Source organism: Morone saxatilis, unplaced genomic scaffold, assembly GCF_004916995.1.
Source record: "Morone saxatilis isolate NCDOM2014 unplaced genomic scaffold, NCSU_SB_2.0 Contig15, whole genome shotgun sequence".
NCBI lineage: Eukaryota > Metazoa > Chordata > Actinopteri > Moronidae > Morone > Morone saxatilis.
The window spans coordinates 20,414,786-20,427,507 of NW_023339707.1; the positions used below are offsets into that span (position 1 = coordinate 20,414,786).

The following is a 12,722-nucleotide window of genomic DNA, read 5'->3' on the forward strand; positions in this document are numbered from 1 at the left end:
CCCCCCCCAGCTACTTTTAATGAGTTTTCATATGACAAACTGTTCGCTGTTGTTTACAGTCATCTGTTATGCCTGTCTACCAGCTGATACTGAGGTGGACCTTCGGTTCTCTGTCGCTCAACAGTTCACCTCCTTCTCCTCCCCTGCTCACATGGGGGGCCAGTTCACCTGGGGTGGACTCGTGCCATTGTGGCTTTCATATGCCGGCCACCAGAAGACCTCAGGGGGACTTGAGAGAGCCACAATTATCCTTTGTGGCAAAATGCAGGTTCTACTGTGACCTCTGACCTATCCCACTCTACTCTCCAACAGGGGCGGCCGCTCAGAGAGCAACAGGAAGTAGCTGCTGCTGTTATTCAACGTTGTTACAAGAAATACAAACAGGTAGGCTCCAACAAACCATTGAAATGTCCCTGATGTGGTCAAATAAGTGCTTTTGTTTACATGTTACAATATAATTAATGTATATCATAGTATGTTAGGGGGCAGATATCTACATGAGTTAACTATCTAAATACATTTTTTAAACTCAAATGAGTTTTAGAGAAAATTAGAGTATGTTAGTGCATCATTCACAATCCTTTCCTTTTTCTGTTTGCAAGCTAACATGGATAGCCTTGAAGGTAAATGTTTTTCACTACCAGCTGCTAAATTCATTGCCAAACTTTAGGTTGTGTTCTTCTTTTACAGCCTGAACCCTATTGCAGTATTCACAGACAGTAAAGTGTGAAATGTTTTGTTCTTTTCTTTTTTTGTTGTCAGTATGCACTTTATAAGAAGATGACGCAGGCCGCCATCCTTATCCAGAGTAAATTCCGCAGCTACCACGAACAGAAGAAGTTCCAGCAGAGCAGGAGGGCTGCCGTGCTCATTCAGCAATACTACCGCAGCTACAAGGAGTTTGGCAGGCTGAAGCCCCAACACCGCGGGGCTGCTGCTGCCCTGGTGCAGCACAAACTGAGGTAGACACTCAGACACTACTGTAATATACTGTCACAGACTGAGTCAATGAATGTGAAAAGAAGGGAATCTAAGTAAAAGGTTATACTTCAAACAAGCGTAACTGATTCAAATGAAAGTAAAGTCAAATTAACAATGCAGCGTGTAGATCAGAAATGAAAGTAGTGCATGCTTTGGCTGTGTTGAAGGTGCAAACCAAATGAAAGTGATGCAGGGTGGATGTCAGCCGTTCAAAGAGAGAGGCAGGAAAAAGCACTTGGGACAGTTTATGTAGTCCAAGAGGCAAGGTGAGCATAATCAGCTGACAACCCTCCACTTCAGTCAAGTGTCTGAGGTTGGCCAAGACAGCCTCCATGACAGTGGGAGTAGTGCCGCGCCGTAATTAAACAGGGCTAATTCATACATAAATCTGATGTATGACCATATATGTAAGCCACATATAGTGTATATGTCCACGTATGTCTCACATATATGCGTATGTATGCAATGTACATTTAAGTCGCAAATGTTTTAAAATATGGCAAAAATATTTTCCCAGATATACACATATATAATGATTATAGGAGCTATGTAAGGATGACAAACTACTAGCAAAGAGAAGCCAGTTGGAAAGTAAATAGTCAAGGCATAACAAAACGAGTTAATATTTAAATGATATTTTTATGAACAAAAAGGATACAATGTAAGACAGGACCCACCTCAAAATGCAGATTTGGTTTTTGCAGGACTGTAGGAAAGTGAGGAATATAGATAACTGAGAGTAGTGTGGTAAGCAGGAAATAGAACCCTTCACATTTTCATTGATAGAAGTTGACTTACATTCATATTTACAGACATTTTCATCTGTTGCCACTACAAACAATGATACACTGTTTCTCTTTCGGGTGTTTTATAGAGGTAGTCTGCTCACAAAGAGGCAGGATCAGGCTGCCAGGAAGATCATGAGGTTCCTACGTCGCTGCCGCCACAGGTAGACCCCAACACCGACTCACACACATACTAACATACTCATTTATACACACAAAAACAATTCATAAAACTTCACATTCAGATTTACTGAAGGGTTGGTTCATGGTCTAAATAACTGCATCCCATTGAGCTAATCAGTAAGACACAGTAGAAACTATCACTAATTTCATAATCTTGTCCATCTCTCAACTATTCTTTTTATTCAGTGTTATGTGTTTGATTTATTTTGGTTGGACAAATTGGGTGGTTAATGTCTCCAACACCTAAGCTTCACCCCTCCCCCCTCACTGTATTTGGCCCCCACTTGTCCTCGCCCCCTCCTTCACAGTGCCTACTGTGTGCTAATAGCTGTCTGGTATTGTTTTGCTGTTTATGCCAAGCCCCTTGATGGACCATAGACTGTTCAAGCGGGTGAGTGCAGCCTCAGCAACTCAGTTCGTGCCTCTCTCTTTTTCTCTCTCTCTATTTATTCTGTATGCCTCTTCCTCCCTCTTATCTCCCTCTCTGTCTCTCACTCTTGATCTTTAATAATACAATTATCTCCTCCTGAGGTCTCGGCCTTCGCATTCTCTCCCTCCTTCCCTCACTCTCATTTTCTCTTTTGCTCTTTCTCTCCCACCCCTCCACCCACCCTACCTCCTTCTCCATCACTGTTGCTTGATGCCTGCTTGCATGAAGGCTGCCGACTGGAGCCACAGGTGGACTGAGAAGCTCAGATTTAGAGCAGAACCTATCTCAAACTAACAAAATGCTTATGAATGACACTATCACTGCAACACTTAACAGGCACTTCTCTGACTCTCTTTATCTCTGTCTTTCTCTCCTTGGAAATTACTTTCTGTTTATGATTGTTTTGTTTGTTTGTTTTTTATTTCAGTTTTGTGTGGTTATGCAGATAGCCAGTTTGAGAAAAACGGGAAGCTTTTTTCTATCATGTTTTATTATGCTGCATGTCAAGTGGTGACAACTATGGGTCTTGCTCTTCTACTATTAGGCATGCTATGGGCCTGCTGTTTCTCAAGTAGTTGTCTGTCTGACTGGCTGTGTGTCCTGTTTCTAGCCACTCGACAGACTGAGAGGGGGACTTAACCCCTCTTATTTTTATTTACTAAAACTGTGTCAAACTGTTGAATGTACTGTGTCCGCTGGTTCATCAAAACAAAACAAATAAATCAAGAAATATAGTAGAAAAAGATGCAAATGAATGGAAAAAAAACTAATAATATTATAGCATAGGTTTGAGCATTAATTATTGTCACAATTTTTTAATCCCCTTGCTGGCAACATTCATGTTACGTGTTTTTACTCTTGTCCATATCTGCTGTATACTGTCCTAAAATAGGGTATCATGCTTTTAGAGCAGGTGAGACTGTTGATGTAACCAGCTCTTATGGCAGGCGTGTCTGCTATACTGCGATATAGGTTAGGAAGCTGTGATAGCATGTAGGTCACAGCGAAAAAATAAACAATAGGTTCCTCCACCCAATGGGACTAAAACACAGAGCTTTAATGGATTCATACCTCCAGGGAGTACTCTAGCTCAGCATGAGAGGATGCAGCACACACACACACACACACACACACACACAGATGGTATGTGTGTACACACTAGATCTACAAAGTCTCCCTCTCTTCAATACATAAATGTTGCTAAAAATGTGAGGCTAAATCCATTATGTGATGGTGGTTGATGTATTAAAATCAATTTTTAGGGTTAAGAGTGCTGTGTACTCGGCAGACTGACCGCTTTTTGCTCATACACTTGAGACACATGTCTTTTCTATGAACCAGCACCAGCTTCTGGTGGTATGCTTTTGTGAGCTGCCAGACAATAATTTATGAAGATATGAAATGATTCAAAATTGCGAAATTTCTTCTCAGCCTTGACCAGTCTGTGTGAAAATATTTCTTAGTTCTTTCAGTCTTTTGTATGTGGAAGTGTCAGCTACTTTGACTATAAACATTTAGTGCAATGATTCATGCTTTTCATTACCGAATAAATAGGTTTTAAAATGTAGAAGGACAGTTCTGCGTTATTATTTCTAATAATCAAAGGAGAAGTAGTCATGTCATGCCGTGAAGTGCCGTGAAGTGTCACATGCTGCATTTTGAGTAAAAAGTGTTTCAGGGTGAAAAATGTCACTTTGAAATAAGTAATTCATTAGTAATCAAGTTAGGATGATTGTGATTTAAATAATTATAATATCATTACCATATTGTTTTGGAACTCTTCAAAATGAAATGTATTTCATGGCAAGATTTATTGTATTTATTTTGTCGCAAAAGTGCATTTTATCACAAATGTAATAGATTAATATGGTAATGATTCTGTAATTGTGCTATATAAGTACCCACTTTTGTTCATTCCAAAGTGCAAATTCAATTCAACCCTGACCAACATTTTCTTTCACAGACCAGCCGTACTTCCTGATGATCTGGGCTGACTTGATATTGTTCTGATAGTTCTGGCTGAACAGTGTGATACTGTTAGGCCTGTGTTTTACTTGATAAGCTTGCTACAAGAAACTCAAGTCATGGGTGTAGTATTCATGGACACCTGTCTCTCTCTGTGTTTCAGGGTGAAAGAATTGAAAAGGGCCAGGGAACATGAGACCCCTCAGAAGAGCCCCCTCGCGATGTGACATCACTCTCCTGACTCTTCCTTTCTTTTTTGTTTGTACCCGAGACATTTTACAAGAGAAATGGAAAAAAACATCAATGCAAGCACTGCAATTATTACTACTACTGCGGTGTTACTGATTCAACTACTATTACATGTACAACAGCATTTTTTCACATATCTATTCTTTCCACTGACTTGATTTTGGTCAGAGAGTGGCAACTTCTACGGGATTATAAACTAAAAGGGTCGGGGTGGGGGGTGCAGAACATTTGCTTCATGGCATTTTTTGCACTTTTTCATGGATTGTTTTGTCTTTTTTGGATATGAAGAGGTTTTGGACGGTGAAGGAAGCGAACACATGTCTGAGGAGGTCTGTCACCTGTGAGGACCTGAAGAGACGTAAACTAAGGCTGCTGCAGAAGATCTCAGAGGATAGGGAGACCATGCAGAAACACTCTGGGCTCTAATTGTATTTCATAATTTTTTAAGTGACCAATCACTTCATTTGAAGACGGATTTTCCTTTTTTACCAAACATATTGGTAACCCACATGCCCACTTCTATCCACTGCTGTAGATGATATAATATTCAATTTAGCTCAACAATTCCTCCTGTCCCACTGTGCTCTACCCCACCAGTCTGCCCACATGGGTGGAGCTACAAATGAATGTAGTCAGGGGTTTAACCATGCAGAAGCAAATGGAGGATAAAATATTTGTTTTGCCATTTCTTAAAAAAAACCTATGCTTTATCGTATATATTGTCACTTTATTACTTGAATTTGTTCCATACTGTCCAATGTATTTGTTCCATCATGTCCAATGTATTGGTGATCTGTATCTTCAGACTCTATGTTGTTGAATCCTACCAAGAAAAAATGCATGACATCTTGGCAAGAAAAGTCTTTGCTTGTGTGCTTATGGTCTAGTCTTTCAGCCTATCCTCTGATTTTCTTTTTGTTTCCATCTTCTCCCCCATAAGTTTGACCATCTCGGTAATGAAGCTATCCCTGTATTGTCCGGTTTCTTTTTATTTTGTTTAATTTTGCTTTGTTCAGTTGATTGCTCCTCTGAAACCTAACAAGAGAAAAGAACTTGCCTATTTTGTGTTGTAATGGTTATGGTCATGCAGGTTATTACTGTTCTTTTTAAATGAACTTCAGAGCCTGTGAAGGCTTTTGAGGGGAAGATCACATACATTGCCTTGACGTCTTAGAGATTCTTTGAGGGGTCCCTAAGCTTGTCCCAAAATAGGGGTTTGACAAATCCATATTTTTGACAATTGAGCGATTTCTGTATATAAAGAAGGCTGAAAGTACGTAGGAAAAAACATTTACCCAAAGGGGATTGTATTTTAGAAATATATTATTTTATTCATTAAAAATGGGTCAAAAACAGGTACGAGACAAAAACAGAATATTTGTATAGTTTTGTTTGAATGCCGAAGAAGTATGGTTGTATTGTTTGTAAATAGTGTAAATACCTGGGATAAAAATGAGCTATGTGCATGAAAAGTATGAACAGAGTCAAAAGGGAAAAAAACAACAAAAGCAGTAGTGGCTATGCTCTGTAAAATTAAAACTATTTCACTATTAGAGTATTTTATTTTATTTTGATTGTTCTTGAGAAGAACATTTTGCTAAAGCATGATACAATTGCAATATAAAAAAGTAAAAAAAAAAATACTGTATTTAGAGTTAGGAGAAGTCTGCAAAATTATCTTAAAACAAGTATGGTTATGTTTACTTTTTTGTTTTATTTGTTTGTTTTGGGCTACCAAGAATTTTTTGCCAATGGTGCCAAGGTATGTGAATGCTATAGCTTAAGAAGAGAATTAAGTTAATTTTTGCAGAACAGATAATCATACAGTGAAATATACACACAAGCACTGAAGACCATAAGATCACAACTGACCGAGGATCACTACAACAGTAAGGTACACAGTTTGCAGGGGGAGTCATATTTAAGCAGAAAGCATTTAAGTCTCTCATGTCTCCACCATTTCCACAGATAACTGAAGCATTTGACCATCACTAAATACAGTTTGAGTTTTCATTTTTGTTGTCATTGCAAATGTGAGATGTTACAGAGGTATCCTGTCTGATCTTAAAGATTGGCAGCCTTGCCCATGGTGTCCCCGAAAAGCGATCCAAAGATTGAATTCACCTCTTACTGTAAATGTGCAGTATGTTGCAGCAAGCAATGATTTATCAATTCTTGGCTGATCACTTTTGTAAACTGGTGACAGGATTTTCCTAATACAATTGGTTTCAATACATAAACCATAAAAAACCCTTGATCAAGGCTGCCAGAGTCTAAATAGACCTTGTATTCCAGGATGTCTAGTTGAAAAACATGTGTAGCATACCGTACATGACTGGATTATTTTATCAAGCAGCTGAAAACATTTGCAAAATGAACAGTTCCAACTGTCAAAGGTGCTAAAAATGATTCTACACAGAGGGACAACACTAAAAGTTGTCACTGGGAGGGTCAATGAGCCAAAATGACTGTAGTAAATAATGTGTAAAACAGTGCACTGGTGCCATTTATAATTATGAGGCATGAGATGTGTCTTGTACATTGGATAATATATATATATAGCAGATTTGATTGGGCTGTAGGAACAATTTGTCTGAGAGAGAATACACATAAGCTGCTGGTTTAGAGGTGCCTGTTGGTTGCTGCCTAGTTCCTATAATATATTCCTACCAGAAAATGTATTCTGTATCCAAGTAATGACATTTGATTATTCAGCCAAGTGCCACTGAAAAACTTGAGTTTTGTTTATTGAAGTGTTGTCATGTTTGTCAAATGGTTATTAGGCTAAATAGGTATTTCTCAGATTTATTTCCTTGACTGACTGGTTGTTTTGTTGTTTTCCACACGCCTGATATGTAAACTTTATTTCCCGAGTGTTTATGTAGAAAGTGCCTATTCATATCCTGATCACACAAATCCAGTGTCAAAATGCATACAATGTACCTGAGGTTTAAAAACAGTGTGAGACAACATGGTCACCCACAAACAGTGCTGTATCCTTTACATGAACACACATGATCACCGTCACCTTACACTCACCAAAGCCACAATATAATATTCCCTGTTCACACCACTATCATTACAGCACTCCAGCTTGTCAACATGCTAAGCTATATTTTTTAATTTTCTGCCTTGTTTTCTTTTTTCTATGGGGACAGCTTGTTAAAATCACATTTAGAAATGCCACTACTGGGGTTTGTTGCCTTGCATTCATCCTCTAGTCTGTGGTTAGAATGCATAGCCAATGCAATGTCGTGGCAAAAAGGAGAAGGATTTATTATGCTTGCATGGGTAAAATAGTTAACTGGGTGACAGAACTGCACCTAAAGCATGCTTATTTTCCTAGAATCGGTAGTCAGATAGACTTGTTAAAAGACTTGCTGTTCTGTAAAACGATGAACGTTGGTTTGACGTGTCACAGAACTCAGAAAGACAGAGGGCATGTGACCGGAGGGCAGACGAAAAACCTACAAATGAGCCAATGATCAATGCTCAGTAGCTACTGACGCTATCATGGCAAAGCATGACGACAAGATTGTTTTTTTAGACCAAGCTCTAACTTTTTAGACCTTTTCTTTAGTTTTTTAATTCATTTAGATTTGATCAGTGTGCTCCCAACTTCAAATAGGACAAATGGACATGGTTGGAGACCATTGTGACAGTATGTATAGCAAGTATTAACTAAGTGACACACGGTACACACAAACACATGCACAAGACACAGCACAGCACACATGCAGACATGTCAAGGTGTCAGTTTCATTTGTACACTGAGCGGTGAAGGCAGCATTGCTCTACAGGCTGAGGGACTGGTTCACCTCCCTTATGTATTTTACTCAGGGTGCCAAAATGGGGAGGAGGAAACAGAGCAGGACATGTGATTCACAGCAGATGAAGCTGAAATTGAAGTAGGGAAACCTTTCAGCAGTGCTTTCTGGTAAAGAATCTGGGACAGACGGGTTCACCGCTGATGTCTTTAAAATGAATGAATATGAAATAAAATCCATTTCCTCTCAGCAATGTTGAAAATTACAGACACCAGTGGAGCCCTGGAATAAAGTCCTGTTATATATAGCGCATTAAGATAAATGATTTGACTTTCTGTCATAGAAGCCTGTCAAATCATAGTATAATTCTGGCCAGTTCTTTAGGCCTTTAATTTATCTAAGTGACAAAGTGTAGAGGGTGTTTAAGATTAAGAGTGTAGTTATATGGAAAGTTCACCTGCAAATCTTGTTTTTACTGCCATTTATGAATGGGGTGACAGGTTAGCTAATAGGCACTCTTCATTAGTATACAGTATTATCAATTTCAAGACGTTCTGTGAATTGACCTGGGAATCTGCCTTTCCTCCTCTTCTTTTTCCCAAGCACCCAAACCGGAGAAAGGTAGGCACATCAGGACAACAGAACAGAAACAGTTTTACAACATATTCCACTTGTGGACACAGAGCAATAAAGAACTATTTTGTGGAGACCTATAGACCCTAGTGAAGTTTAAAATGATTGGACACATGTAGTCGACTTACTCTTATGCAAATGCCAGTATTGCAAGACAAGCATTCAGTAGTTTATGGACAGCAATTATATGGCACCCTTTACCGAACTGCACGTTTTCATCAATTCCAAACTGAGAAGAAAAAAAAAGGCCCTGCTTTGATAGAAAGTTATGGGTCCTCGACACTTTGCATGTGAACTAGTGTTAGATCTATTTTCCTCTCCTCTATAGCTGTCTTTCTCTCTGTCTTTCCCTGTTATGTGACCCAATTTTTCTCCGCTCCCAACCCCTACCCTTAAAAGTTTCATCTCCTCTTGGTTCTCCTAATGTGTTTTGCTTTCCTCCTTTTTCTTCCCTTCTCTTGTTTGTAAGTTTTATTTTTGTAATTGTGCATGTACAAGCGTCACTGACTCGATGGATATGTTAAAAAAAAGAGATTTCAGCTGCTGAAGCCATGCAAAACGTTTTGAATTGCCCTTAAAATATGGAAGATGTTTTCTGAATGCTTTATATTCTTTCTGCTGTAAAATAATAAAAAAAGGAAAAAATGAAGAAAACTCGAGAACAAAGTTTGCTACGTCTTTTTGTTTCTTCTTTTACTTTTAAAGAAGGGATGGTGGTTTCTTCTGCTGCCAGAATGTTTCTCACCAACACATTTTTATCAAGAAGAGACATTTAGCAGAGACAGTATTTGTAATGTAGTTTTTATTTCTATTCAACATATATAACCTTTAACTTTCACATTTAAAAGACATTTGGTCATACAGACAACCAAGGACTTTTAACAAATATGTGTTCATAAATATAGTTTCACACAACAGAAAAGTATCTTAGAAGTAATATTAAAGTCCCCAAGCAACACATCTCAATCATACCTATGGCATTGTTCTTTTTCTGAACAAATACTGACAGCACTTATGTATGTGAGTGTGTATGTGAGTACATGCACCTGAGCATGCATATGCGCACATACAGTATATGCATTAATGATGTTTCTTATTTTGTCTGCATGGACTTACGTGAGTGCAAGAAAGGGATTTTTGTTTTAGTGCAAGCCCTGTCTCTTGTGTGTAACATAAATGCCTGTTGACAGTTTTAGACACAGTACTTCCAGAAACACTCAGAATTCCCTGCTCTCTTCCTGAACTGCTTCCGGATGCCCAGCACATGGCTGAAAGGATTAAGGAGACTTTGTTTCTCCAGTAGGACCTGGAAGACAGGATAAAGTAACAGTGTTAAACCTCTTACTTACAGTATGTAGCTTACTTTTCTTTGCTGTTTTATGGATAACATTTGAAGAAAACCCACCTCTCTTTTCATGCCCCTAGGAAGCAGGCCTGTTGTTCTGACACCTGAGAGAAAATAAAGTGGTTATTTTGATATTTGACTCATTAACTCATGTCAGCTTGTTGCATTAGCCATGTTTCTGTGCATGTCTGGCTTTTGAGCAGAGGTAGAGTAACGGTTAGAGAAGTAAACTGTAAAAATGAAGGGGTGTCACTCACACCTCGTTTTAACAACTACAAACTACCTGGTCTTGATCAATACCTCCAACTGGCTGCTTCTGCAATGGTGCAGGTTGGTAGCCAACAATAGAAAACTATGATTATACTGTTATAACCATTTGTATGAATTCAAATTTGTAGCACAATGTGTGTCTTACCATCTCTGTTGATCTCCCCGGATATCAGAGTGGAATATCTAAGACCAGCACCATCCTGAAGAGGGAAGGTTTGCTCAGAGAGAGACAGATCATCCAGACCTCCAACTCCTCGGTCCTCCGCTGATACTGACAATAATCAAACAACCACACAGAGTTGGAAACAGACAGTTGTAAGGTATAGATTCACAGAGTGTACATTTTATAGGCATGATATTTATATGCATTATCTGTGTAGTTTATTCTAAATTATAAACACTTTTGTCATGACGTATTCTAAAGCAATTGATACGATTATATAATATATAATAATATATTCTCTGGCAGCAGAGAAATGCTGCATTAATGGTCCATGATGTGTGAACTTTGGCAGAACAATCAGTGTTCAACACTGTGACAATTAATTCAAGGCCTTGCCTGACATTAATCTTCACAAATTAAGTTTTATGAGTAAAATGCTAATCAAGGTACTGAATTTATTATTTAATATTTTAATATTATATATTTAACAACTATAATGAAGATATTACTTTCCACTCACCAGGTCCTGGATAGGGCATCTCAGCAGATTCTGTGATGGGGTGGGCCAGCAGTGCAGGGCCAGAGGCCACAAGCAGGAAGGCCCACGACAGGAGATGGTTACACTTCATCACTAAAGGATGCTGTTCTTGGAAGTGGCTCTGATTCACACAGGAGCTCCTCAGGTGGAAAGAAGACTTGTACATGCTCTGTTGGTCCCAACTGGGTTATATACCTCCAGCTATAGCCTAGCCCCCCCTTCTGCATGCCACACAGCACACACACACACACACACTTTTGCTGGCCACAACAGCAATATCCACAGTCCCATCCCTTCTAACTGTGATAAATCAACAGGCAGTCACAGGTGAATTATAGGCTCAATAAAAAGACGAGTGCCGTGGTCCATGCTTCAAGGGCACAGTCATGTTTTACCAGCTATTCAGCTTGATTGACTGTTTTACTGACTGTGTAAATGGGATCGAAGCAGGTGTTTCAGATGTCAGTCTCAACAACATCCCATAGGGGAGCAGGTGGACACACTGGGCAGCCAAATGACTGTTTTTATGCTACCAGTTCATTAAACTCTTGGGCCATTTGAATCCTCTTGACTCAGAGCCCACAGAAAAACTCCAAAATTGGAGCTGCATACAAAGCAGTGAGAAGTACTAATAAAACTGCATAATTACTTGCACAGAGCTTCAGTGGAAAGGCTAAAATGTTCAAGGCCTTTTAGTCTATAAGCCATTTGACATTTTAAGTAAATTTATGATGGCAGAGAATTTTCATGGGTCACTGAATCAGACTGATTCATGCACATTATTTAGGGGCCTTGTTCTGGTAAGATGTTATATTTGTGCTTTCACTTATTCTTAGTCATGCAATAAAGCTCAGCTTTATTAGTTCGTCCAGCGTAGATGGACAGAGTCAGAGAAGCTTTCCGATCAGCTTGGAGACTGGGAGGCAGGTGGGGACAGCTATTTACAAAGTCATATTTTGCACCTCTGTATGTAATTTGTATATTTATTAGAAGTGTGACGTCAATGTTCAGTCTCTTGTATGATAATGAGGGTCGATGAAGCGACAGTGACATTTAATTTTATGACCAGAAGGCCAGACACTCCATTAGGTGTTGCTGTATATCATAAAAAGCTATTAAGATTTATATTCTGTATTAGTCAAGGTCCCGCTGCCAATCCCAGCTTATTCCTTCCTCTAAAATAAATGTTGTCTCCCCTGTACTTGAGGTTTATTCTGCTATATATGGGGCCCTCTTTGCAATTCATAAGGAATCCAGAATATCTTCAAGACGCAGGTGTTTTGTAACAAACATGGACATATACTGCACTTTTTTGAGATTCATATGATATAATGTGGATCAGTGTGAACAGAGCAGAGTGGCATTAACAGTAAATAAATTTAAATTATTATTATGGTGTTACAGAATAGAGAG

At 38.9% G+C, this 12,722-nt stretch overlaps 2 protein-coding genes across 2 annotated transcripts in view; one reads left to right on the forward strand and one right to left on the reverse strand.

Annotated features, from left to right (window-relative positions):
• Nucleotides 1-8,571, forward strand: part of camta1a (calmodulin binding transcription activator 1a) — a 271,771-nt gene extending 263,200 nt beyond the window's left edge. The window contains exons 18-23 of the mRNA XM_035657274.1: nucleotides 313-384; nucleotides 603-623; nucleotides 763-962; nucleotides 1,856-1,930; nucleotides 2,310-2,340; nucleotides 4,508-8,571. Of these exons, the coding sequence (XP_035513167.1) occupies nucleotides 313-384; nucleotides 603-623; nucleotides 763-962; nucleotides 1,856-1,930; nucleotides 2,310-2,340; nucleotides 4,508-4,540 (432 nt within the window). The 3' untranslated portion in view covers nucleotides 4,541-8,571. The remainder of the gene's footprint in view (nucleotides 1-312; nucleotides 385-602; nucleotides 624-762; nucleotides 963-1,855; nucleotides 1,931-2,309; nucleotides 2,341-4,507) is intronic.
• Nucleotides 8,572-10,185: 1,614 nt separating this feature from the next.
• Nucleotides 10,186-11,400, reverse strand: LOC118324834 (urotensin-2-like). Its single transcript, XM_035657310.1, has 4 exons — nucleotides 11,292-11,400; nucleotides 10,754-10,879; nucleotides 10,399-10,442; nucleotides 10,186-10,299 (listed from the first exon to the last, which is right to left on the reverse strand). The coding sequence occupies exons 1-4, from the start codon at nucleotides 11,398-11,400 to the stop codon at nucleotides 10,186-10,188; spliced, it is 393 nt and encodes a 130-aa protein (XP_035513203.1).
• Between the last annotated feature and the right edge of the window lie 1,322 nt (nucleotides 11,401-12,722).